Genomic DNA, 24,882 nt, shown 5'->3' with positions numbered 1-24,882 from the left:
TCTTAGTTACCTTCCCCAGAGCCCTTTGAGGCAGCCACTGCATGAAGAGGTCCTTGGTGTTGAGGTTCCTTTGGGGGATTATCTGCAAAGGAGTTAATCCAAACTTTTTTTTCTGCCCAAGGTTCTGCCTTGAGGACAGTAAGTACTGACCGCCTCTTGGAGAGATTGCTGCAGTTTATAAGCAGCCCCTTAGGTGGGTGAGCCAGCCCTGCGGTAGGTAGACCCATGCTCAAGACATTGCCACTTCAGTTATATAGCAACTCAGAACAGCTTTTTTTCAGAGTAAGGAGAAGAACAAAGGGCCATTGAAGAGAGCAGGTAATCAGCACTATTGATATTCCAGATTATTGAATTGCATTGAAATAATGAGGTTTTTCATCAGGCTAGATTGTTTGTACCTAATTCTCTGAATCTTTATTTTTTTGTTGTTGCAGTAACTTACACTGGGATCTGGAGATTATGAAAGGGATTGCTTGGCCACACATTTAGTGGGGTACTGTGTTTTAGCTTTTTACTCCCTTTGCTAAGTCCAGACCCGGTTATATTCTAATTTGAGGATGAGATGTTAGCAGCGTGAGGAAATGGGGTGCTTGAAGCATCCAGAAGGCATGAGCCCCTCTTAATTCCGTTTCACTTCAGTGTCAAGCACTGGGGCACCACTGTGAAGAAGACTGGAGATCAAGGTCTTTCTGTCATGCTGGTGGAACCTAGCTAAAGCCCTGAGGGGTTTTGATGAATAAGGATTTAAAGATCCAGTCCTGTGTAGCAGTTTTCTTTTAAACTTAAAATGGGAAGACTTGTGTGGTGGAGGATAGAATCAGGGATATATTGGCATGAAGCCTCAAGGATGTTCCTGGGGCAGAAAAATCCCTTCTCCTTAGCTTCTGAGCAGTAAAACGGTGAAGCTGTTTGCCTCTTCAGTTGGTTTTACAGCTGGTTTGATGATTTGTCCTGCATTGCCTTCTGGAAGTTTTGTCTGCGTCCTCATTTTGTGAAAGTTCATTGGTTTATTTTACGGAGGGGAAAAAAACCCAAATCCCTTCATCAAAAAATGAGGCTGAAGGGTTAGGTTTAGGAATGCTAGCACAATCTCCCATGGGAACTGTAATTAGCATACTTTGTTTTCCCCGTTGTTCCCTTAGGGCTTGGCTTTTTGGCTGGCTTCCATCTCCTCTTTTCATGTTGAGCTGCTGTTGTGGTTATGGGAGATGTAATCTAAGTGGGAAACCCAGTCCACACTGGAGAATGGGAACATGGGTCATCCCCTGTGCAAGTACCTGGAGCTGGTACGAACAGCATTTCACAGTTCTGAAAGTGGGTTGCCAAATTTCCAGTATTTAGTAGAAAGGCAACACTTCCCTTAGTACAGGTGACATAGCTGGTCAGTTCACTTCGTGCATAAGGTGTTCATTTGAAACTCCAAATTTCCTTTAAAACTCACTCTAATTTTATTTTAAATCAGCATCTCGGCTTAATTTGCAAGTGCAAAATACCATTTTTTTTTGTCCTGCAGTAATAAGTGTGATACTAGGATGCTGGAATTTGTTGTAAGTTCAAAGTACAGCGTGTAGGAGATGGTGATTTGATTTGCCTGAGGAGACTTCTCTTGCTGGCATAAATACTTCTGGAGTGTGGAATGGAGCTGGACTGGGAACAGGAATAGGCATAAAGTACACTTCAGAGTTCAGATTTTACGTTCTGAAGTAGATTCCCTATTCAAATAGAAATCAACAGAAATACTGGGGTTGCATTGACTGAACAGACTGATTATATAGTCAGTCTGCGGAGTAGGAAATGTGTCAGTGTTGGAAGTTTAAGCATGTCTAGAAGAGAGGCTGGTCAGTAAATAGCAAATTGGTGAGAATTCAGTGAAGTTGTGTTGCTCCCAAATTTGCTTTTAATAAGCAGTGAGCTATTTTTATAAGGACATTGTTGCTACTGTTACAGTTGGCTAATAGCAACCCCCCTTCAGAAGAAAAAAAGACCCTCCTGAAGGTCTTCAAATGTACAGAAACTCATTCTTTTTATTCTCTCAATTTCACGCTGTCTTCTGCCTTTCAGCTTACAACCTCTTGCAAGCTGCCACTCTCCCTGTTTGTGTGACTTCCACAGAAAACACAAGTAATAGCAGTTGAAAGGGAATTTTAAAATAGATCAGGAAATCTAGGGCATGTCAGGATGATTTTGTGGTGGTCTTAAAAATCCAGCAGTTGCTGTTTTTGAAAGCTTTTGCTGAGTGTTTGGAGAGTTAGCCTCCCTCTCTTCTTTATCTAAATGCTGTGAAAAGTGAGGCTTTCCTCTCAAACGGAGCATATCACATACACTGGCACTTGGTGGAAGCAGGACTGCTTGTGGGATGACCTGTTCTCCACTGGAAGGATTTCTGGTCAAGTCTGGCCCAAATCTGCTCTTGAGAATGGTTGTTGTGAAAGAGACTTTGCCCAGCTCAGTGGAACTGCTTCATATGGAGGAGTCACTGGCAGAAAGAAATGCTGACAGGACTGAACCCAGGCTACTTTTTGCAGCTTTAAAGTAATGAGTCTTTAAAGAAATTGTTTATCCACCTGCAAAGTTCTTGTGATATAATTATTTTCATGCACAAAATAAATGAATTCATGCTGTCATACTGGTGCTCCTGAACATCCTAGCAAAAGGGCAAGGTGAGCTGGTGAAAAGGATTTTGGTAAAGAAATGTGCATTTTAAGAGGATATTATCCCCGTGATCAAAAATAGTTAAGGGAAAAACCTCACGCTGACTTCCCTCTTGGACTCCTGATTTACCGTCCAGGTCTTCTCTCTTCTGATGCAGCCACATCCCTGACACTAGAAGGTGTGAGCTAGAGGGCTGCTTATGGTCTCCCCTCCCTATGAGGCATTATTTAAAGAAAGGTTACAACTTTGTGAGGTTTGCTTTCTTCCTTGTAGCCACTTGTTGGGAGTTGGCATGACCCAAAAATGAGCGGTGGTGTTTGGTGAAGGGCGATGGAAACATGACCTCATGACTAAAGGAACTTTGCTGATGTAGCCCTTGGAGGACCTACAGCAAATCCTTTAATATATTGAGGAACCTGACTAATTTTTTCCAATGTTACAGGGTTACATTCCTATGCTACTCCTTCCTCTGCTGGCTGAAACTACTCTATGTGATCCATTGGAGAAACTCTTATCTTTTTATGTTAATGAGTGGTTATGAAACAAGAACAAAAAAAATCAAAGATCATGCACTGGCAATTTAATGAAGTGATAACAATCTACAACTTTGTCCTTTAATAAGATTATAAAACTGTTGCTTTTTCAAATGGAGAGAGACACAGAGGTGGCTGTAACCTGTACCTGTGTAATTTTTAAATCAGGGTGTCATGCTGAGTTGGAACTTTTCAGTTCACTCCTTTAAAGGTCTCATTTTCTAGCACTTGTGCTCATTTCTTTTGTGTAATTTTAAACAATATACAACAGCATTTTTCCATCAGCAAAGGCTGTGCATTTCAGTGACCTTTGCTGCTTTCTTTAGAGGGGTTATGCAATCAGACATAAGGCAATGAAAATATTTAATGATTTTTTTTTCTTAAAAAAGGTCTTATGCTGCCTGTATTCTTAGGGTTGTACTACTCACGTTTAAGCACCTGTGTTTTGCACCTGCACTCTTATTTTGAGGAGCCTGAAAGTCTACTTGCAAAGTCTGAGCTCATTTGCAAAAATCAAGCTAAGAAAAGAATATAGGTGTATAGAACGATCGTTCTTTAAAGCAAGAAGCTTTCATTCTAATGTTCCGTTCCTCTTTGGTCCCCCACCTCCATGAAATATATCATATTCTAAATTTAGATTGAGAACTTACAAAGGGATTGACCCTTTTCATATCTATTGACTAGTTAGTGCTGGAGAATTTTGCGTGCCTTTCTGAACCCGCCTACATTGCTCCTCTATCAAGAGAGGTTGCTCATCAGAGAAGGCAGTTTGTTGTACTGAATAGTGAGGAGAATACCGAAGCCTGGGCATCCCTTAGTTCTGCTTCCCAGTCAGGTGAGTGGAATATCGAGGAGAGCATCCATGCAGCTGTTCAGGGAGTTCCGTGGAAACAGGAGATCCAAGTAAGTTCTTAGAGCAACAACAGCGCAACTTGCTAACTTGGAAATATTTCTGATGTCTCATGATAATCACCAGACAGTTACACGCTTCGTTGCTGCTCAGTGTTAAGATTGGTATGGGTTACAATTATGCTTCATGACTTGCTTTTCCACATGTAAATATTGTATGAACCAAATGCACACTGGGATAGCAGCTAGGAAGGCAGAGTAAGCAAGAACAGTTGCCCCATTCCTTTTTCTTGGGCCATCAGCCCATCTTTGTGTATTAAAAGATACTTGCTCTAAAAACATGTATTGAGCAAACTTTTGTGCAGTGTGTGTAGTAGATATACCTTGAGCTGAATTGTGCCTCTTTCACTGACTAATGTTAGTGAACTGTCAAGAAAAAAGGTATGTGTTTATTGCTTGTGAGGAAATGAGTTTGGAATTCTAGATATAAATTAATTTCCTAAAACACAATGAATATCATGTGGCATTGATTGTGGACTCCCTTCTGCAAGAAGGGCACATTACTTTGCCTGGTTTTATTTGGTTTGTGTGTTTTTCATATCCACGGAGTTGACCTTATACTTTTCCAGTTTTGTGTCTATTTATATTTAGGGTCAATTGAGGGGGGGAAATGCCAGTGATCCACTGACATATACAGGAGAGGAAGGGAAATTACTTTCTGACAGATCTTTTCTGCTATTTCCACATGAGCAGATGGATCCCATGGTACAGGTTTGCCTTTAAGGAGAATTTAAACAGTAAATACTTCTGCTTTTTGCAAGAGGGCTAGTTATTTTCCATATTTGTATAGCTTTTAAGTAATTCATAAAGACTTCTGATAAAAATGCAGGCTTTTTTTCCACCCAGCTGTATGACCTTCAGTGTTTTAAACTCTAAACTTTTCCAGGGGAGAATGATGTAGGAATTGCATCTTTGTCAACTGAGCCAATTAATTACCTCTCTACATGTTGACTGCTATGCTTGATGCCTAGAGTTGGACAAAACAACTGGCTTCCATAGTTTTTCTTTAAAATGTAATTTTCTAAGAGAATAGCACAATCTTACTAGGTTTAAGGGTACCTCCTCCTATCTCCCCCAAGTTGCACAGTGTTTTAAAGGGCCTTATTTTGAAGACTGAAGGATCGGGAGGGCTTCCAACAGTAGCAAATCAAGCGATTGCTCTTACAGTTGGATGAGAGTTGTGAAGACCTGGTGAGCCACAGCTCTTTGAAGTGGATTTATTTCTCCTGGCTGAGGAGACTACTAGACAGAGGTTTTCCCGACACTGTTTGATTGGAAGAAGTACCAGTTGTGGTGGGTTGACCCTGGCTGGGGGCCAGGTGCCCACCAGAGCCGCTCTATCACTCCCTTCATTCACTAAACAGGGGAGAAAAGGTATAACGAAAAGCTTGTGGGTCGAGATAAGGACAGGGAGAGATCACTCACTAATTACCATCACGAGCAAAACAGACTGAACTTAGAGAGAAAATTAATCTAATTTATTACCAAGCAAAACAGAGTAGAGCAATGAGAAATAAAATCAACTCTTAAAACACCTCCCCCCACCTCTCCCATCTTCCCGGGCTCAACCTCACTCCCAGCTTCAACCTCCTTCCCCCCGCAGTGGCACAGGGGGACGGGGAATGGGGGTTGTGGTCAGTTCATCTCACGGTGTTTCTGCCACTTCTTCCTCCTCAGGGGGAGGACTCCTCTCATCGTTCCCCTGCTCCAACATGGAGTCCCTCTCATGGGAGACAGTCCTTCATGAACTTCTCCAACGTGAGTCCCTTCCACAGGGTGCAGACCTTCAGGAGCACACTGCTCCAGTGTGGGTCCCCCACGGGGTCACAAGTCCTGCCAGCAAACCTGCTCTGGCATGGGCTCCTCTCTCCACGGGGCCACAGGTCCTGCCAGGAACTTGCTCCAGCATGGACTTCCCACAGGGCCACAGCCTCCTTCGGGTGCCTCCACCTGCTCCAGCGTGGGGTCCTCCACGGGCTGCAGGTGGAATCTCTACACCCCCTCATCCTTCCTCCATGGGCTGCAGGGGGACAGCCTGCTTCACCATGGTCTTCACCACGGGCTGCAGGGGGATCTCTGCTCAGGCGCCTGGAGCACCTCCTCCCCCTCCTTCTGCACTGACCTTGGTGTCTGCAGAGTTTCTTACATCTTCTCACTCCTCTCTCCGGCTGCAAAAGCTCTCTTTCTAACTGTTTTTTTCCCTTCTTAAATTATCACAGAGGCGCTGATTGGCTTGGCCTTGGCCAGCGGCAGGTCTGTCTTGGAGCCGGCTGGCATTGGCTCTATCAGACACAGGAGAAGCTTCTAGCAGCTTCTCACAGAAGCCACCCCTGTAGCCCCCCCGCTACCAAAACCTTGCCACGCAAACCCAACACACCGGTTTAGCTGACTTTGCTGCGGGAGGAGTGTGAGTGCTGGGGTGAGGCAGAAGTCTCAGAGGAGGGTGGGAGTTTTCACTACGTCTCAAGGAACCATTTGTAGTGACACTTCCTAACCATGCAGGTGAACCCTGTAGCTGTTATGTACGTATGGGGCATAGCTAAAAATAAACAGAAGGGAAACTGGTTTCATAATCATTGGGGTGTGTTTTTTGGTGGTGGTGCTGTCTTAAAGCAATAAAACCCAGCGCTATTTCAGCTATATCCCAGCTTGCTGCTTCTTTAGAGGCATGTTAGGAGAGTGGCGGAAGGCAGTAAGACGCCGCACAAGGTGGGAAAGCATCTCTGCCCACCCTGCGGGAGCTCTCCCCTCAGTCAGGGAGCAAGTAATGAGCTCAGCGCTTTGGGGGTGCTCGTGCCCTACTCTCTTTTAGAAATGACTGCGCAAGGTGCATCTTGCCTTGCTGATGCATCCCATCCTGCACCAGGATAATCTTATGGTGCTAAAAGATGGGACTGACTGCATTTGTCCCTGCTGTTTGGGCATGGGAAAGTGGCGACGGTCATCCTAAACCAAAGCAAACCTCCTGAAGGGTGCTAAAGCAAGCCAGTGGGACAGCCAAGCAGAGCTGGTCCTGGAAGCGCTGGTGCTTAATCCTTTATATTCTGGAGTGCCACCTGCTGGCACTGGCTCTCTTCACTCTCTCTTTTCTAGAGGCAGCTGCTCTAGAAGATTAGAGCTTGGACCAAAAAGTGTGGATGTTGGTAATAATAATAGTGCTAATTATTTGTATTGATCATGACATTTTTTCAGTTGTCATAGCGCTTAAGGACCCTGTTTATTGGCAAAGACCTCTCTCTGGCAGGTGTTCTGCAAACTCAGTGGGAAAGAAACTGGCAGAGGCTTCATTGCTTAAAAAATACAGAGCACAGTATGAAGGAGCGGTTCAAAGTATAGAAAAGGATTTTTCCAATCCATGCTGTTATTTGGCAAAAAATGAAGTATTTTTTGTCTTTATGTCTTGATTTAGTAAAATATTTTGATCATTTCTGTGGTTGGAAAAAAATCAAAAGCAGTAATCATTAAAGTGAAAGACACCTGACAGTGAAGTCACTTAAGCAAAAGTTAGGAAAACACTGACCCAACTCTAAAAAGTAACAATGATGTCAGTAAACTAAATAATTCTGAAAACCTTTTGGCTGGAAAGCAAGGGATGTTGTAGTTGTGGCACAGTGCAAATCTGGGTCCAGAGCTGAAATTTTTTCATCCTAGTCGAGAACTTCTTCTGGCAGTAGAAAAGAGGTGTTTTTTGAATCTGTTTTGTAACATCGATTTTCTCTCTGTGGGCCAAGTCCTCAATGGCTGTAAGTCAGCGTGGTTCCTTTGGTATCGGTTTGGTTGTGTGCATTGACGTTTCCATTGTTCAGTGCACCGCTGCAAGGTACAAAGATGTAATATTGTAAGAAAAATGGAATAAAGACCTCAACCGGGTGGAATCTGGTTGAATTCTGCATACATGCGTAAAGCTGTGTGCATGCATACCGCGTCTTCTTTGATCATCTCTTCCAATGCAACATTTTCTGGACTGGCAACACAGACTTTTGGCCTTTCCTACTTTCTTTTAGCAGTCCCTAAGGCACTTCTTTGGTTCGTAACTGTTGTGATGCTACGTGTAATACATGCTGGAATTAAGTGGTGAAGCTTATCTGATGTAAGTCTTCATAAGCAATTAATGACTTTGTGATTTACTCTTGAGACTATTTTAGAAAGCCCTGAACCATCTGCACTTTCAAAGTAAGATCTTTTAGATCCTCAGCAAGAAACACCTGTAAAAACCAGTAATCCCATCAACCATGTAGTCCTCTTCAGGCTTTGATCACATCATGAAATGTGACTTGTCTGTTGAAAATGCCCTGGTTGTGATTTTTTTTTTTAACTAACAACCAAAAAAGCTGAATAATAGTCTTTGTAAACATGCTGCTATGAAACTGCTGGTGATAGTTGGAGTGTATTTATCTCATTTGCTTTTGCTAGGCAGTTGAAGAAAAAGAAAACGTGGTGTATTGCGAGACTTAAGCGTTCCACATTCAGCAGCCGAGCGCTCTGAGTAAGAGATACTTCAGTCTCACTCAGTGGTTGACCACATCAGAAGGAAAATTGTTCCAGAGTCAGTACAAAAAGCTTTGTTTGCCCTTTGCGTTACCTTTTTATAAATTACTTCTTCTGAAAGCAAATAGTCAAATTGAAATGAAAGTTGAAATGAGCTGACATTTTCATAGAAATGACCATTTTTGCCTAAGGACAAAGTATTTTCTTAATTTGATCTGAAACTGCCAATGAATTTGTTCACCTCCAAACTACATTTCTTTGGTTAGCTCTAACTCACATGCAGAAATCATGAGACTGGCTTGCAAGAATGAGACTGAACTTTAGGGGTGTTCTACCTAACTTGGATTTGGGGCTTCTGAAGTTCATGTTTGCAAGCTTTTCTTCAGAAAAACGGGGCTAGAAGCTTTCTTTTTACTGAATACTGAGTTGATTGTTCATAATCCTGTGAGCCTAGGGCTCACCGTGGCCATATACTATCAGGATTGTGATGAAGTCTTGAGCGTTAGCAATATTATGCTAATTACCTTTTCTAAGTTTGTTCTGCTGTTACATTGCAAGGACTGCAGAACTAGGCCCAAAATCAAGAGGTAAAGCAGTTTGCTTCATTTTGGTTGTTTTGCTCTAATCTAGCGTAACACAGTCCTTTCCCAGCATTTGCACTCCTTCATACAGCAAAAATGCTGTATACTGTTAGTTAAGTGCTGCCAAATGGAGGGCATTTTCACACCAGGATGTTTCAAAAGCAGCCAGATTTTGACTGGCAGAAGTATGATGGGTGATGTCTGGCCCGAACTTTGAAACTCATTGTAAAGAATGAAATACAACCTGACAAAGCTTGGCAGGTCTGATAAACTTCTTGCAGCTACAGAAGGTGAGCAGCTCTTTGGAATCAAATACCGTCTCTGTGAAGGAAAGGAACAGTAGATTTCACATAATATGGGCAAGAATAGTTTATCTTCCTGTGCCTGAGCATTTGAGCAGCCAGCTGCCGGTCCCCATCACAGTGTGGCTGCTGGAGCAGAGAGGCCAGCAGCTCTGCAGCTTAGAGCTGAGTGTCGCAGAGCTGTAATTTATCTCAGCCCACCAGAGAGGGTTGTGGTGGTGCTAACCTGAGTTGCTAACCTGAGTTATGGTCGTCGCCCTCGAGAACACCGCATTGCTTGGCTGTGAGATGACTTATCTGCAAACGGTGTTGGTTCATGTGAGAGAGAGACTGGATGCAAATCCCCTGACCCTGTTCTAAGCTTTATTGTAGAAGTCCATCCGTGGGCATGTTGCTCTCATGGGTGTGTCCACGTTCATGGGTGTGAAGGAGAGAGCTGAGAGTCTTTCCTGGTGTCTCCACTGCTAGTCTTAAATTTTCGCTGGTGGTACTGGGTCTCTGAGTCATGATGTGCAACTGGTCGGGTTAGTTGACGTGCAACCAGTCAGGTTGGTTGCAGCTGTTTTGGGAAGGTTGTGTTGCGTTTCCGCACGTTTTCAGGGTGGCACGGGGGGAGCAAAGGCATCTGCACTTAGAGATTACCTTGATCTGCCTGCAGCTGCTGACAGTGGTTTCTGTATTGGTTGTATTAAGTATGTAAATGTGCAACTGAGCTCAAAAGCATGTGTCATTCTATTAACTTCCGTGGCTAATGTCAGGCCATGCGCTTCGTAACTTGTCTGAACCGGAGCTTGCAGAGTGTTTATAGTCACGGGTAGAAACATGTGGTTTGGAAAAGTATTGGAAGAAATTATCCAGTATATCCTGCTAAATCTCTTTTGGAGGATTTTACTTATGTAAAGACAGAGAGATAAATCACGAAATAGGAAATCGTCAATATGTATGCAGTTCAGGCTTGGGCTAACTCTGCTTGTGATCCATATTTGCAGTGAGAGTTGGACTGTTCCCAAAACTCAGGAAGTGAGGGTGGTATTAATATCACTAGCTGCCAGAAGTGTTACAGGGTGAATGATTAGTTTCCAATAAGAAAGGAGCTTTTGGACCGGTTCCAGTTTCTTCTGGTGTAGTCTGCAAGCCCAGATGACCCATGCTGTGACCTGGAGTAGCTGTAGCACTTACCAGAGACCAAAAATGTATGAAGATCACGATTTGTCTGCATTAGGAAATGACATAGCAGTTGACCTTGAGGAGGCATATTAGTTGGCTATCTTCCACTCTGTTGTGAAGATAAGCTCTTGGAAGTGGTTCTTCTGTGTTAGGACATCTGTTACACCTTTGCTCTTGATAAACAGGAGACTTTACTCGCTTGTGCTGCCCACTTAGCAGATTTCAGGAGAAAGGTAAAAAGATGAAAAAAGCTCCCCTCGCCCTGTCTAATTACCTTTAAACCTTATTCTACTTCTTTATGGTCTATGAAAGAAGAGAATTTCCTTACTCATTGTTGTGTGGCTTCTAATAAAATATTTTCCAATTTATTAATTCCATCTATTTCAATGTAAAAAAAGATGTGTTATTTTGATTCCCCTAGGTCTACTGTGCTTTTTCTTTTTGGCTTTCTCTGAAGCAAAAAAGAAAATAACCCCTTCCCACAAACAAACAAAACAACCCCCAAACCATCCTAGCCCTTGAGAGCAGCCGTGTGAAGGTAGCACTTCAGTGACGTGGGTCGCAGAATCATATCCTCAGGAAGCCGCACTGGGCGAGTGCAGAGTGCAGAGCATATTAAACAGGCAGGGTGTATGAGGCGAGAGCGCAGAGCAGAGTTGCAACAATTAAAACTCATTTGAAGGACTTCTGTTTCCTGAGGTAAGTGTGAAATTGAGCTTTCAGTTTTTGCATTGTATAGGCAGCGTATGAACGTGGTAGTATTGATTCCTTTCTCTCCTCCTCTGTTTGAGCACATAGGCAGGTAGATTTTGACCTAGTTTCATCAAAACCCACTCAATGACCTCGGAGAGCTGTAGCACTCTCTCCTGTAATTACAGACTGGTGTCTTAACACACTAATTCAAGCTCATTCCCACTCAATCACCCACTGACCTGTATCAGTGAGAAACGTCTGCATTTGAGCTTTACTTAAAATCACTTTTTTTTTTTTTTTGATGATGTATTTTGTAAGTCCTAATACCAGATCCTCAGGGGAGGGAGGGGAGAATCTTTTAATTAAGTTTCTCTTCAGGTATCAGGCAAATTCTATCAATGGCAGATGAAGCATAAAGCTCTAATGGGAGAGCAAAATTTGTCATTTAAGTGATCAGGTGCTTCATGCCTGCTTCTCTCAGCATTTTGAATGCTACAGAATTCTGTCATGTTGCCATAAATGAAAATCTCTTAGAAAGAAGATGTTGCATTGCATTTAAAAGCTGTTACTGATAGCAAGTTTAATGCCCATAGCTCCTCCTGTAAGGTTGTGGGATTTTTGCCTTAGCTACTTCATTTGTGACCTCACTTTAAGTTAGGGAAGGAATTTGTAAGTCCATCTTTGCCAACCACCTACTCTTTATGTACTGGTCATAAATAACTATTGGTGCTGCTTTTATTCAGGGGGTAGATTTCTTTTCACGCTATCCCTCCCGCCCCCATTCCTCTTGATGTCAGTTTGAACGGCAAATGGGTCTCTCACTTGGTAGTGGAAAAACCTGGCTTTTAATTCCTCTCACCCTGGAGTTTAGGAGTGAGTCAGGCATAATTAAGAGCAGCCAGCAAAACTGAAGAAGTGCTAATGGCCCTGCAAGTGCTGTGCTCAGAGTGGGCTGTAGGAATGAGCACCATCCCTTGGGATGCTTTGAATGCTGGAGATTTTGTTTATTTGAGAATCGGGATGGAACCTTTTAATATCCTGTGCTAGGAAATTTTCAGATTTGGGGTGTCTTAGGACCACAGTCAGGTCTCTCATCCTGTTTGTGCACCCCTCATGCAGGAAGAGAAACACTAGGACTTAGGGCCAGCAGAAGGGGTGAGGAGTAGCTTCAGACTCCTTCTAGCAGGGCAGAGCTGCACCTGGGGGTCCCCTGTGCTCTGCTGAGTTGGAGGGAGCCTGGGAGATTTAGGGAACCGTAGCTCTAGGGCAGCTCAACAAGTGACCTCGTCAAAAACCGGCGGACGTGTCAGAATTGGGCTTGTGAGGAGCAGGTCTGGCTCCCACAGCCTGGTCTCCAGGACCACCTGCATGGAGGGCTGCCGAGAGGCTGGGTGGGCAGGAAAGCTTTCAGCTTTCTGTCTCTGCCTGTCTGAAATGGGGGCATTTCTGTGGAATATTCTGATTTCAAATAGTGTTTCTCACTGGTAAAGCAGCTTGCATGATACTCTGATGAGCGTAGCTGTACTGTTTTGACTCAGCAGTAAGAAACTGTACCTGTCATTTGCTGACCTGGCACGTTGCAGGTGATTAGTAGTGTTTGCCGTTGGAACAAAGTGCAACTTATCCTGGTCATATTTGACCAGAATAAGGTCTTTGGAGCCAAGGAATGTGGATGTGTCAAAGTTTGCAGATAAAAGGAGGGAGCAGCACAGCTGGTGAGGTGAGATGGAACAAGGAGCAGCATGTGAGTCTCTCTCTGTTTTTTATAAACACCAGAGGTTCGTGTTTACACCTGATCTGTTTTTGCTCCAAACCCATAAAGTTTTACATCTGGTTACATTCCTGTGGGTGATCTTTCTGCCTCTGTCTCCTGTTGCTAGGGCTGGCTGGCGACAATTTCTAGGGTAAATGCTGTGGGATGATACCTCGGAACCAGGCTCCTTTTTTTGTGATCCGCCTCCGATCGCTCAGCTGCCAGAGAGGCAGGACAGCTGCTGTCCTCTTTGATCTGCGCCGTTGAGATCATCCAGAGTAGATTCTCCATCAGCATGGATCCCTTAGTGCTGGTTGATAGGATGTTGTAGGCTCATATATCACAGTTCCGCTCAGCTTTATTTTTTGCAGCTTTATGCATCCGGGAGTGTGTACACTTGATTCTCATCTTGCCAAGGGTTGGACTAAAGCTAAAGGAACAGTGCCAGCTTGGACTGGCTAAGGATTTCGCCAAATTAAAATGCTTTTGTTCTGCAATATTTCTGTGCAATTCTGAATAACTAAATGGAAAGGATGGTGGGTGTAGGCTGCCTGTCTTAGAGGAAGGTGCCTGGAAAATAGGTAATTCTGGAGAGAAGAATGAATTAACTTTTGTCATCTTACTGTTAGCTTTATGTCCCTCAAAATGCATGTAGTTTCTCAGTTGTAATCTACATGGTGGATCAGCTGTGTCTGTGGAGATACTTTTAACTTCTGGATCACAGGCTCTCATGATTTTCATGGTCCATAGAAAAGCTGATATGTTAAATGAAAGCCACAAAAAATCTCAGGCATACCATGGACATGCTGCCAGCTGGAAGAGATGGGGAGAAATGTGTGGTTTCCTGAGCTCTCTTGATTCTCTGTTGCAAAAAAGAATCTGTCACCTCTGCCCAGTGGCTCATGAGGTGAAAAGTAGAGCTGTGGTGAAGTTGTCCAGGAGCTTTGAGGCAATCTGGGTGCTGCTTGCGTGACCTTGGACCAACTGCTTCATCTCTCAGCACTTCTTTTCTTAGATGATGAAAGGATATAATGATGATAATACGTCTCTCTTAACAAGGGTGTTGTGATGAATAAATTAATTAATCGTTGTGCTGTTCTCAGTTACTATGGTAATTAGTGCTACAGAACAGCCTAAAAATAAATAGGATCATTTAGTGAAGGATATTCAGGGGAAATCAGGTAGTATGTCCTGGGCATTTGCAACAGTCCCAATGTGTTTTGTCCAAACACAAATGTGTTGCAAACATACACGGATGCTGAATTTTGTAGCCGAAATGCTTCCAAACATTAAATATGTTCCCTCCTCCTCACTATCAGTTTGAAGCTACTCTAGCACAGATTTCTATCCATATCTGTGGGTAGATGATTCTTGCAATTAGTTCCCCTATTGAGAACAGTACGCCCCCCTCACCCCCATCTCCTTTCCAGCCTAAGGGCACTTGAAATGAATGGATCTTTCTTCATCATAAATCATACATACTGAGTAATACTGTCAAAGAATTCTTAATGTGTTTGGGGAGTTTACGTAATGAACCTTCCTTGAGAAAGGTGAAGTATTGTCAGTGCACTGCCTTGCTGAAAGTCTGTTATTAACCTTGCCGTACAGCCAGTAGAGCATGCCTAAATATGTGGATAAGTCTGTGCAAAGCTTTTGAGGCTTTCTTTCAGTGATCAGCTAACTACATCAGCATGCCCTGAAGCCAGTCTTTAAAAATGTGATAGGATGTTTAATCTTCTGTGAATTGTATTAGATTCCACAGGCATCATTAAAATAAATTTTTTGGCTTTCAAGTAATATAATTTGGGGCCCTAATAAGTTAGGAGGTATGTGTGAAGATAGTTCTGAGTTCTCCAGTGGAGGCAGCACCCCTTCAAGGCTGTGGTTTCCATTGCTTAGTATCTTACATTGCTATGTCCTTACATAGAAAAAATACTATGTAAGTAGGCAAGGATTTGCCATTAATCTGTTCTCTGACTTGTTATCCAACTCCCATCATGGATGTTCAATGTCTGTCTTTGCACTGGGTTCCAAAAATAGCTGTCTTTTCTCACCTGGCCAGTTGGGGACCACTTTCTAGTTAGGATTTGTGCAGAACTTTCTCTGCAGCAAACCTGTGCTTTCTTTTTCCTCTTGCTCTCTGTAGCTGTGCTATACTAGCTGCAGCAACCTTCATCTGTTCACCTCCTGCAGCACCTTCCTACACTGTGCTGGGAAGCTATGAATTGCAAGAAAGCAACAAATACCCCTTCCCCCTTCTTCTTGGGGAGTAGGAAACTGATGCCTTGGCATTCCTGGCCTCCTGCTCACCCAAAAAAAGAGAGCTTGGGGCTTTGCTGTGGCCTCTGACAAGGTACTGGCAGAAAAGGTAGCATGACTGACAAACAGCCGAAATACCTATTTTATTCTCCAGACCTTTATTGCTCTTGAGTCACGCGATCGTTTCTCAAACGTTAAAAACTCTTGGCTTGTGCAGAGGGCAGCCTAAATCTGCAAGGAGGACCTTTGTGCTGTGCTCTCAGCTACCCGGCTGTACCTTGATCTTCTGCTGTGAGGATTATCAGCTTTGCAGGTTCCTCCCTGGGTCTCTGTAACCACTTGCGAATCTCTCATCTCGCCAGCCAGAGGCAGCCGTGTGGATGTTGGGCAGACCCACAGCAAGGGGCAGAGGGTGTGTGGGGCGCCCCCAGAGAGGTCTCCTGATGCTTCTTTGCAACGCCTGTCTCTTCTCGCTTCCTTTGCTCCTGCTGCACCTTTCTGACAGTTGAGTTTTGGAGCTTGTGGATTTTCATATCCAGTTAGTTTTTATTTGTGTTACTAGTTAGATCTCAGCCCTGAAGAACTTCCAGTTACTGTCAGGTGTGTGCCAGGCAGTCATGACTGCGGTTGCAGTTGCCTCTGTGTGTGTGTATAGTCACTGTCATATTCCCCAGCGCTCCCTTCCACATGTGTGCCCCTATCCACACATACGCTGTCTCTCTTTTGGAAACCTACAGATATCCTTGACGGTCTTTTCTGATCTCTCCCCCTAACCCCCCCATTTTCCTGTCAAGAGTCCCCTTGCCCCCCTTCGGCTGTCACTGGGTGACCAGAGCCAATATGACAAAACAGTGGGTTTTGGCTGATGCTGATGTCAGCCATGCCCTCACGTGCAGCCTGGCTGCCTCTTGGTCTTCGTGCTTGAAGCATGGAGAAGAGTCCAGTATGAGTAAGCTTTAAGAGGTGTTCACCTGTGTTAGCTCAGTACCCCCAACTGGTATGGGGGCGCGTTGAGCACAAAGTACAGAGTTCAGTCCCCTGTCCAAGAGGAGGTTTGCTGCAGCATTAACTCTTGGCATAGTTATTAAAATGAAGTGGTAGAAGAGTACTGAGTGACTTTTTCCTGTGACTTTCTCCTTCCTATCTACTGTGAAATGAATCAAACAGATATTAGGCAGTTTAATTCTGAGTGTAGATGATGGCTTGACTTTCTTTTATCCCCAAACCAAGCTGTGGTAGAGTGCAAGAGGGTTGTGGGGCTTTCAGTATGGTTGGGAATAAAGTTGCACTGCACCCATGAAGCTAGATATCCAACCTTTGAACAAGGCAGTGTCAGCAAAGGCCAAGGGGTTAGGTGGCTGTGGCTACTCTTTAACTTAAGTTTTTAGATATATTCTGAAGGAATCATACTAAAACTCTCTGCTTAGCACTGATCTGTCAAAATACACCTGATCATTATTTAAGACATTTGGGGAAAGTAAGAAATGTCATAATTTGGTATAGGTATATGCACAAAGCAACCGTGTTACTTGAAATAATGTTTATAGTTGTTCTTTTGAAAAAGAAAAAAAAAGGAAAGGAAAAAAAATGTAACTTCAAGACACACAGCTGGAAGTGACTGTTTCTTTGATTGAGCACCAGGTCAAAATGGGGTGTTACTATATTTACAGCTTCTGCAAATATATCTGCACATACCTGAACAATGTATGTCATGTAGGTGGTAAAGCTTATCTTAACCTTTTAATTTGGCTCCACTCTTTTCCTTTTTCTTCCTATAGACTGCACTAATGCTTTAAAATTTTGACCTCCTGGAATAATGCTTCACAGCATTACCTAGCATTCAAACCAGCGAAGATCATCTCGTTGGGATGAATTTTCTTTAGGGTGCTGTTTGCCTGGAGGTGCCTTTTGTTTTATTCTTCAGTTCCGAATACCTCATTTCATTCTATCCTAGCACTGATCATCTGCTATAAGGATGTCACTGAGACAGGGATGAGGAGCTTGATAGTGCATGAGTATATGACTCCTGGACAAGGATATGAGGTCAGAAAAATGATCTCGATCCCAGTCACATTCACATCAATAGACACTGGTTTACCTTTAGCACTGTAAGTGGAGAGAGATGGTTGTAGGTGACAGCTAAATGAAATCGGAGAACTTCACCAGTTCATTGACTTCCAAAATGTGGAGGGCAGAACTTCTATGCAAAGATGCTGATTTACATTTGCAGGAGTGCTTCCACTCTGTTTTTAAACATAAGCCTTACCTTCTTAATTTCCAGGCATTGGAGCTTTTTCTCATAATAATACTGCAATATTGTTACACCCTTCTTTTTTTTTTTTTTTTTCTAAAATAGATTCGCAGATACAGCAGATCAGAGTTGTGTCTTGTAACGTCTGAGCTGAAGTTTGGCTTGGGCAGTACATAACTGTGAAGATTTTGTATGGATACTTCTGTGCTAAATATAAAACTGCTGGGTTGTTTGTGGCTGCAAACTGGATCTGATGGTTTCAGTGATACCTTCCTGAGTTCCTATAACTAGTTTCTAATCTGGCATTTGTGTCTTAATGTTTTTCAGCCAGGCATTGCCTAGCATTGTGTATAGCACTCTTTCATTTTTCTCTCTCAGCTGCATGCCAGTCTTTTAATGACCCTTTCTGACAGTCTTCCTTTGTGCCGGCCTGTACCGTAGGGATGTGGAGATAGTAACAGGCAGGAGAGGATAGAGAAGATAAAACATCTACTCATTTTCTTCCACTTTCCCTTGGCACAACCTGCACGCTGAATGCATAACCCCCTTCTGTGGCAGTGTTGGGCTCCCTCTGCACAGGGAATATCTTTAATGCCATGTGTAGTACGGGGCTGGTGCAGAGCAGGCGCCACATGGACCCGTCCTGGCTTCACGCTGGCCGTGGCCTCGTGGCCTGCGTGCTGTGCTCAGGCAAAGCATCCCGAGAGCGCCGCTCGGGTGGCTGCCATGTGCTGTTTTCCTCCTGCAGCCATTGCCCGCGTTTCACAAGCTCCTGCCTTTGTAACTGCAGCCCCTGCGCCCTCCTGAGTCAGGATTGTCGCTTTGTGTTTGTTGAAGTGCCTTGTGAGCCAAAATCCGCTGCTGTTACAAATTCAGCAGCAGGGCCAGTTCTGCCAGTATCGGTGATATCAGTCGCTGGCATCTGAAGAGATGATGATTATTTTGTTTTCCATACTCAAATACTGCTAACTGCCAGAAGCAGGATATGGGACAATGTGGTCCAGAGGCCTGTCCTGCATTGCAAACCCCACATCTATGCCTGTCATCTCTTCTCCAACTATGTTATTTCTGTTTTACTGGTATCACACATCCATACGGTGCAACTGTATTGCTATGACTGGGAAGGAAGAGCGAGAAATAATTGTATGGAAAGGAAAAAGTCTTCTGACAGCTGTGGTCCTCAGGGGTTAACTCTGGGAATAACACTGCAATAAGAGAAGATAAAAAGTCATCATGCAAATATTTTGGGGTTTATTGTGCTTTCTGGATGCAAATTCAAACTGATATTTCTTCAAATATGGCAAGGAAGGCAATGCAAAAAGTTGTAAAAATGTCACACCTACATATTTATCATGCGTTGGAGTGACCAAAATAAAAAAAGGCGAAATAACTTGCTGTGGAAGTAAACACAGCTGCCTTTTTTTTTTTTTTTATAGCTATAAGAAATAAGTGGGGAAATGCAAAGAATCCCTTTATAATGAATAGTTTAGAACAAGGTTAGTAACAATTTGCCATTAATTCAGTGCATTGACAGATTGTTCTCTGTGGCATTTGGAGGTCCTGGGTCTGAACAGAGCCTTTGTTTCGGGTGAAGTTTTCATCATTGAGAAGGTTTATGTTTCAGAGGGCTGTGTTCACGAGCTGCTCGTGTAATTTCAGTTAATTTAACTGAAAACCATGCCATTCCTTTTTGTTCTACGCAAATGTAGGTGTTTCAGTATAGTTACCTGGCTGCTCATTCATGCACAGGCATAACTTCAGGAGCCTGTGGAAATACATCCGTTTAAACATATTTTCCCCCCCCCACCTTGCACACAGACTTAGCGTTTGAGCCAAATAGCTAAAAATCCTCAGGGGTTTAAAGGATTAAATGAGAACAATTGTTAAGGTGCAGCAAGGGCTGAAAAGTCCTGAAAATATGACAGGAGGTAGATGCTGAAGGACCTGCTTCATGAACTACAGCCTCCCCTGTTATGGCTGTAAATATAACTGAGTGGCGGACTGGTGGGTTGGTAGGGATTTTATAGCTAAAAAAAAAAAAAAAGGAAATCTGGTGATGGCTGAAGGTTTGCTGCTGAGTGGTTTGGTGAAGCCAGTGGGAAGGGTCACAAATTTGCTTTCGCTGTCAGATCACAAGGTCAGCGGTAGTTTTCATTCTCCCTTTGCTGGACTCTTGTTCCCACTGGTTCCTGTAAGTAACCCGTTCTTCACATTTTTCTCTTTGTCTCAGGTACTGAAAGGTTCAGGTCGGAGGTTTTCCTGTGCTCTCCATAGCCGCTGCCTGGTGCTGCCCTGAGGAGAAGCGGCGGGAAGGCGGGCGCTGCCCCTCAGCCGCGGAGCGCCAGGGTGAGGCTCCTCACGAGGCCTGCGGTGCCTCTCTGCACCGGCCGCCATGGAGACCCTGTCCCAGGACTCTCTGCTGGAGTGCCAGATTTGCTTTAACTACTACAGCCCCCGCCGGCGGCCCAAGCTGCTGGACTGCAAGCACACCTGCTGCTCCGTGTGCCTGCAGCAGATGAGGACCAGCCAGAAGGACCTGCGGTGTCCCTGGTGCCGTGGGATCACCAAGCTGCCGCCGGGGTACTCTGTATCGCAGCTTCCCGATGACCCCGAGGTGATCGCTGTCATTGCAATACCCCACACCTCGGAGCACACCCCCGTCTTCATCAAACTCCCCAGCAATGGGTGCTACATGCTGCCCTTGCCCCTCTCCAAGGAGAGGGCGCTACTGCCAGGAGACATCGGCTGCCGCCTCCTGCCCAGCAGCCAGCAGAAGTCCCTGACAGTGGTGACGATCCCAGCAGAGCAGCAGCCGCTGCAGGGCAGCCTCCCCACCGAGGCAGGAGTGGAGGAGCCGGACCGGAGAGGCGTTGTGAAAAGCTCCACCTGGTCGGGGGTTTGCACTGTGATCCTGGTGGCCTGCGTCCTGGTCTTTCTCCTGGGCATCGTCCTCCACAACATGTCGTGCATTTCCAAGCGCTTCACGGTGATCTCCTGCGGCTGAGGCGGGGAGGGGGGTGTGCTCCCCCGGGGGTTGGGTTGTTGGTGGTGGTGTGGTGGTGGGATTGAGGGAGACAATTCACCGCAGCTTTGCCCAATGACTGCAGAATGCTGTGCACCGGGGCAGTGGTGCGCCGGTGTGACATCAGGCCTCTCGGCAGCGTGTGGAGAAAATCACGTCCCGTGTCTGGCGGCAACGGCACTGAGGGAGGACTGCATGCATCACCATAATCATTTATCAAAGGGACCGCAACTTACAGTGATTTTTTTATTGTGTTACAAGATTAAAGACATCTATGTAGCTGGTTATACTGTAAAGTATACGGTATGAGCTCTTCTCTAAACACAGTAGATTAAAATCAAAACTGCTCCATGTAGAATTAAAAGGAGAATTGGCACATGACTCTGTACAAGATGTTCAATACCAGTCCACACATGAATTATTTTTTAATGAGGGGGGAGGGAGACTTGTAAAACCAAGAAATCATTTAGCTGGTAAGGCATTTTATATATTTTAAACTGCACATTAATTAAACCAAGTTAGGCAGTTGTACAATAGTTTTTAAAAGGAAATGTTTTACAAGCAATCATTTTGTTCTGTGGTGTGTGTGTTTTTGCCTCTGTTTTTCCCCATTTTTTTCAGCTACAGGGAAGTGGCACTTCCAGCATCTTTTATTTAAAGGAGCTTCCAAGCAGGGAAGCAAAGTGGGCTAGGAGGAATACCTAAAAATGCAGCCAAAACACTTTTGCCTAACCAGCTTCACACAAAGGATGGCTTTGAATGGTAAACATTGAACAAACTGTTTTACCTCCAGTCTTGCAGCAGGGCTTCCTGACAACCTGGCCTGCATAGGCATTAGTGAAGAAATGAGTCATGAGAAGTCCTAGCACTCCTCCTGCAAGGATGTGTTAGCAAATTGTTCTCCTTTTTCTTTTTCTAGAAGTTGGCTTTTCTCAATTGTTTTTAAAGAGTTTAGACCTATTTTGCTTCCCTCCTTGAATGGTGTGACAGAGGAGTTGCTCTAAGGAAGCCTCACCATCCCAACTGAGACCAAGGGCCCTTACATGCCATCATCTAATAAGAGGCAGTGACATAGCTGGGAGGAGAACTTAGGCCAGCCTGACCCTGGGCTGCTACTCCTAAACCGCTGTGGCTGTCCTGGTGTCAAAATGTTGGTGAGCATAATGGAGCCTTTTCCCATATTACAGTCTTATGGATGTTGGTGTTCGTAAGGACAGATTTGAAAAAAACACAGAAAGTGTCTCCCTCCACCTGTGAGTGTCATGAAACCCCAGTCATTTGCGGTTCACTTCTTGGAAAGAGCCAAATTCCTGAACCTTCACTGCAGTAGCACCTTGCTCTAAGCAGTCCCACTAGCTTTAGTAGTACTGCTTGTAAATAAAATAGAGCTCAGTGTGAATTTGGGTATTTGGCAAGTCTGAAAACTGTGTGAGATGTACGGATTGGATCAAGGGGCACATGACAGACCTTTAATAAGACAGAAAAATCTATTGATTTGCACTGCTGCTTTTTGCAAGTACAAGGCGTAACCTCCCTGAAGCGTGATCTCCTGTCATCTACCTACTGCTCTTTCTAATAATTAATTAGATTGCTCAATGCCATATTATAACACTGGAGAACATAACTTTGACTATGCAGTGTTGGCCCTGTAGATGTTGGTGGTTTTCTGGTTATGTCACAAAATCCAGTTGCTGGTTCACAATAAACGTTCTCAGCTAGGACTTCCGTCAGGAACATACCTCTATCTTTGTGCTGGATTTCTTCCCCTCCCTGTTCCCAAACCACCATTTTCTTCCTTCATTCCTGTTAACTGAAGAATAGCATATACGGTGCTTAATTGTTATGGTGTGTGTTGGGTCATGTATGGAGAGGAACCATTGTGCTGATTTTTATCTACTGTCATATGTATACATAGCACAGGAAAAAAATATCCTCAGATAACACATTCAATGCCTTTTTCGTGCAAGGCCCATGTGCAGTACGCCTTGAATCTGGCTTACAAGTATTGTAATTACATGGACACTTCTCCACAGCATGTTCAATTTGGTTGCAGTAGGGAACAGCAGGTATTCCTAACTGTCTCTTGTGAATGTGCTAGTCTCTTGTTGCCAGTAGGTAGCCAGATTTCTACTGACATCCATGCTACGCTGCTTATTGTGTAAAGGAAAGCTAGTTCACAAAAAAATCTTGCCTTTATAAGACTCTTGAGAACGTGACCAGATACAGGACTCTACCCTCTACTGCCTTATCCCCTGTAGCAATTTCTGGGTGTAACAGGAGCGTATAGCATAGCTGGAAGATGCTCTGAGAACAGCGCTGATGTATTTTGCACCAGCTTCTGCATTGGTTTATCTGAGTTGTCAATGACTGCGCAAGAACGCGAGGCAGTCAAAGAGCAGGTCCTGGAGATGCAGTGCCGATAATGTTAACCTCCTTCCGGCCGTACCTGCCCGACTGAGGCTCTTGAGGCCGAGGTTTCTCTGGCCTTGCAAAGAATGGCTGTCTTGAAAACCACCCTCTTCGTCCCTACATGGAGGGTGCAGTATGAAAGAGAAATCAGAAATTAGGTTAAAATACCACACTGCATAATGCATTATGCAACAGGCAGACCTGGACTTTATCCGGTATTAATGACGTAAGTATTATATTAGCAGAATACCATCCTGTATAACGTAACACAGTACATTGTTTCGTTAATATGAATTTCCTGTACTTTTTGTGCCTGCTGAAATGCATGTTTGACCTAATTTCTGATCCAGACATTTGCCTGCTCACAGCCTTGTGTAAGAGCAATAAGTAAAACCTCAAGATTTTTGCCTGCGTGTGCGCGCACGGTGTGTATGTTCATTCCTTTTTATAAATAGGGAGTTCTGGAGATGTTTTTGTTCTGGCTTTAGACTGTGACTATCATTTTAAATTTGCAGCTGCCATATCATGTTGGATCACCTAGCTTTTTTGCTGACTTGTGTAGAAGTGAACTAAATAGTTTGTTGTAATGTACAGTGTTAAAATGTTTCTTGAGTATGTCGATAATCATACTACTTTAAAAATGCAGTGCAGTCTGTCCCATTCCTTGGTCCAATACCTGGCATTAAAAAGTGATACTGCTACATACACCTCTTAACTTTTTTTTTAATTTAATTTTTTTAAAAAAACAGCCATGTCTTTGTTATTTTTCTCTGTGGAAAACACATTTGGACTTGTCAAAATCATCAGGTTCTGGGCTAGTTTTTGTTCTCTGGTGTGCAGTAAGAAGTCACTGCCCCAGTTCCACAAAAAAAAAAAAACACTGCACTGTTTGAGCAACCAAAATTACGCTAAAACTTGTGGGTAATTACTCAAGCACCTGCATTTTTAGAGCAAATTACTCTGAATGAATGTGTATTTATTTGCTTGTTTAATGGAAGGATGTGTGTGTTGGGGTCCAGCTTCATTTTTGTCCTGGAGGGGCCCAACATCCATTTTTGGCTTGTGCTTTCCTGGCAAACAGACTTTAGGGTTCACTCTGTGAAATTTTGTTTAGTGAATTTTAAAAATTCAAAATATGCAATTTTGGTATGCAGGATTTTTTTAGGAATTTGTCTGTTCAGTGATTGTTCATGCTTAACCAAGATGTAAAGGAGCCTGGATGTTTTGTAAACATGGAGCAATCATGAGTCCAAAGTTTCATCTTTATTAATGAAGCTCAGTCTGAATAAAACATTAGCAGGAAAAGAATGATATCAAGTGAGTTATGGTACCTCTGTTACTTTGCCATCAAATGAAGAGCATGGAAGGGAATTTGGCAGAATTGCTCCGTATTTTACAAGGGGGTGGCTGAAATTTGAATCTCGGCGTTTTAAGGCAAAGTGTTAAGTGTGGGTTGTGGTAAATAGTAAAAGGTTGTTCGTGCTTTAACTACCTTGGAATACAGAATTATAGCTGATGACTACTGTGCTGCACATTTTTTTTCTTTTTTCCGTTTTAATCAGATGACTTAAAAGTTTTAAGTAAACGTTTCGCTTATGGAAGCGAGGGATTACTGGCCTTGACTTAAGCATGTGTTGTACAGATTGGCACGCTGGCCCCCTCTTCCCCTTGAGCCCCCGCTCCCGGTCACGTTATTATTGCTGGAGCCCTGGGCAGCCAACCTTCCTAATACTACAAATGCTTTTCTGGAGTAGAGATGGCTGATGTTGCACTGGTTTTGTTACATTCACAACAGGGCTAAACCAAATCCAAACAATTCATACATGATTTGAGCTCTTCTGTAGGTGTCTCGGTATGAAAAGC

The 24,882-nt window shown here is 43.8% G+C and overlaps 1 protein-coding gene across 12 annotated transcripts in view; it reads left to right on the top strand.

Moving 5' to 3' along the window:
• RNF152 (ring finger protein 152) overlaps positions 1-24,614 on the top strand; it is a 51,102-nt gene extending 26,488 nt beyond the window's left edge. For 11 of the 12 annotated variants that reach the window (XM_054817651.1, XM_054817649.1, XM_054817655.1 and 8 more), the window contains one exon: positions 19,819-24,614. In XM_054817651.1, the coding sequence (XP_054673626.1) occupies positions 19,981-20,592 (612 nt within the window). In that variant the 5' untranslated portion in view covers positions 19,819-19,980 and the 3' untranslated portion in view covers positions 20,593-24,614. Of the gene's footprint in view, positions 1-11,248; positions 11,332-19,818 lie in introns of those variants that run through there. The other variant, XM_054817657.1, reaches the window with a different exon arrangement.
• Positions 24,615-24,882: the final 268 nt, after the last annotated feature.

The sequence above is a fragment of the Grus americana genome, chromosome 2 (assembly GCF_028858705.1).
Source record: "Grus americana isolate bGruAme1 chromosome 2, bGruAme1.mat, whole genome shotgun sequence".
Lineage (NCBI taxonomy): Eukaryota > Metazoa > Chordata > Aves > Gruiformes > Gruidae > Grus > Grus americana.
This window is presented reverse-complemented; position numbering and strand designations above follow the sequence as displayed.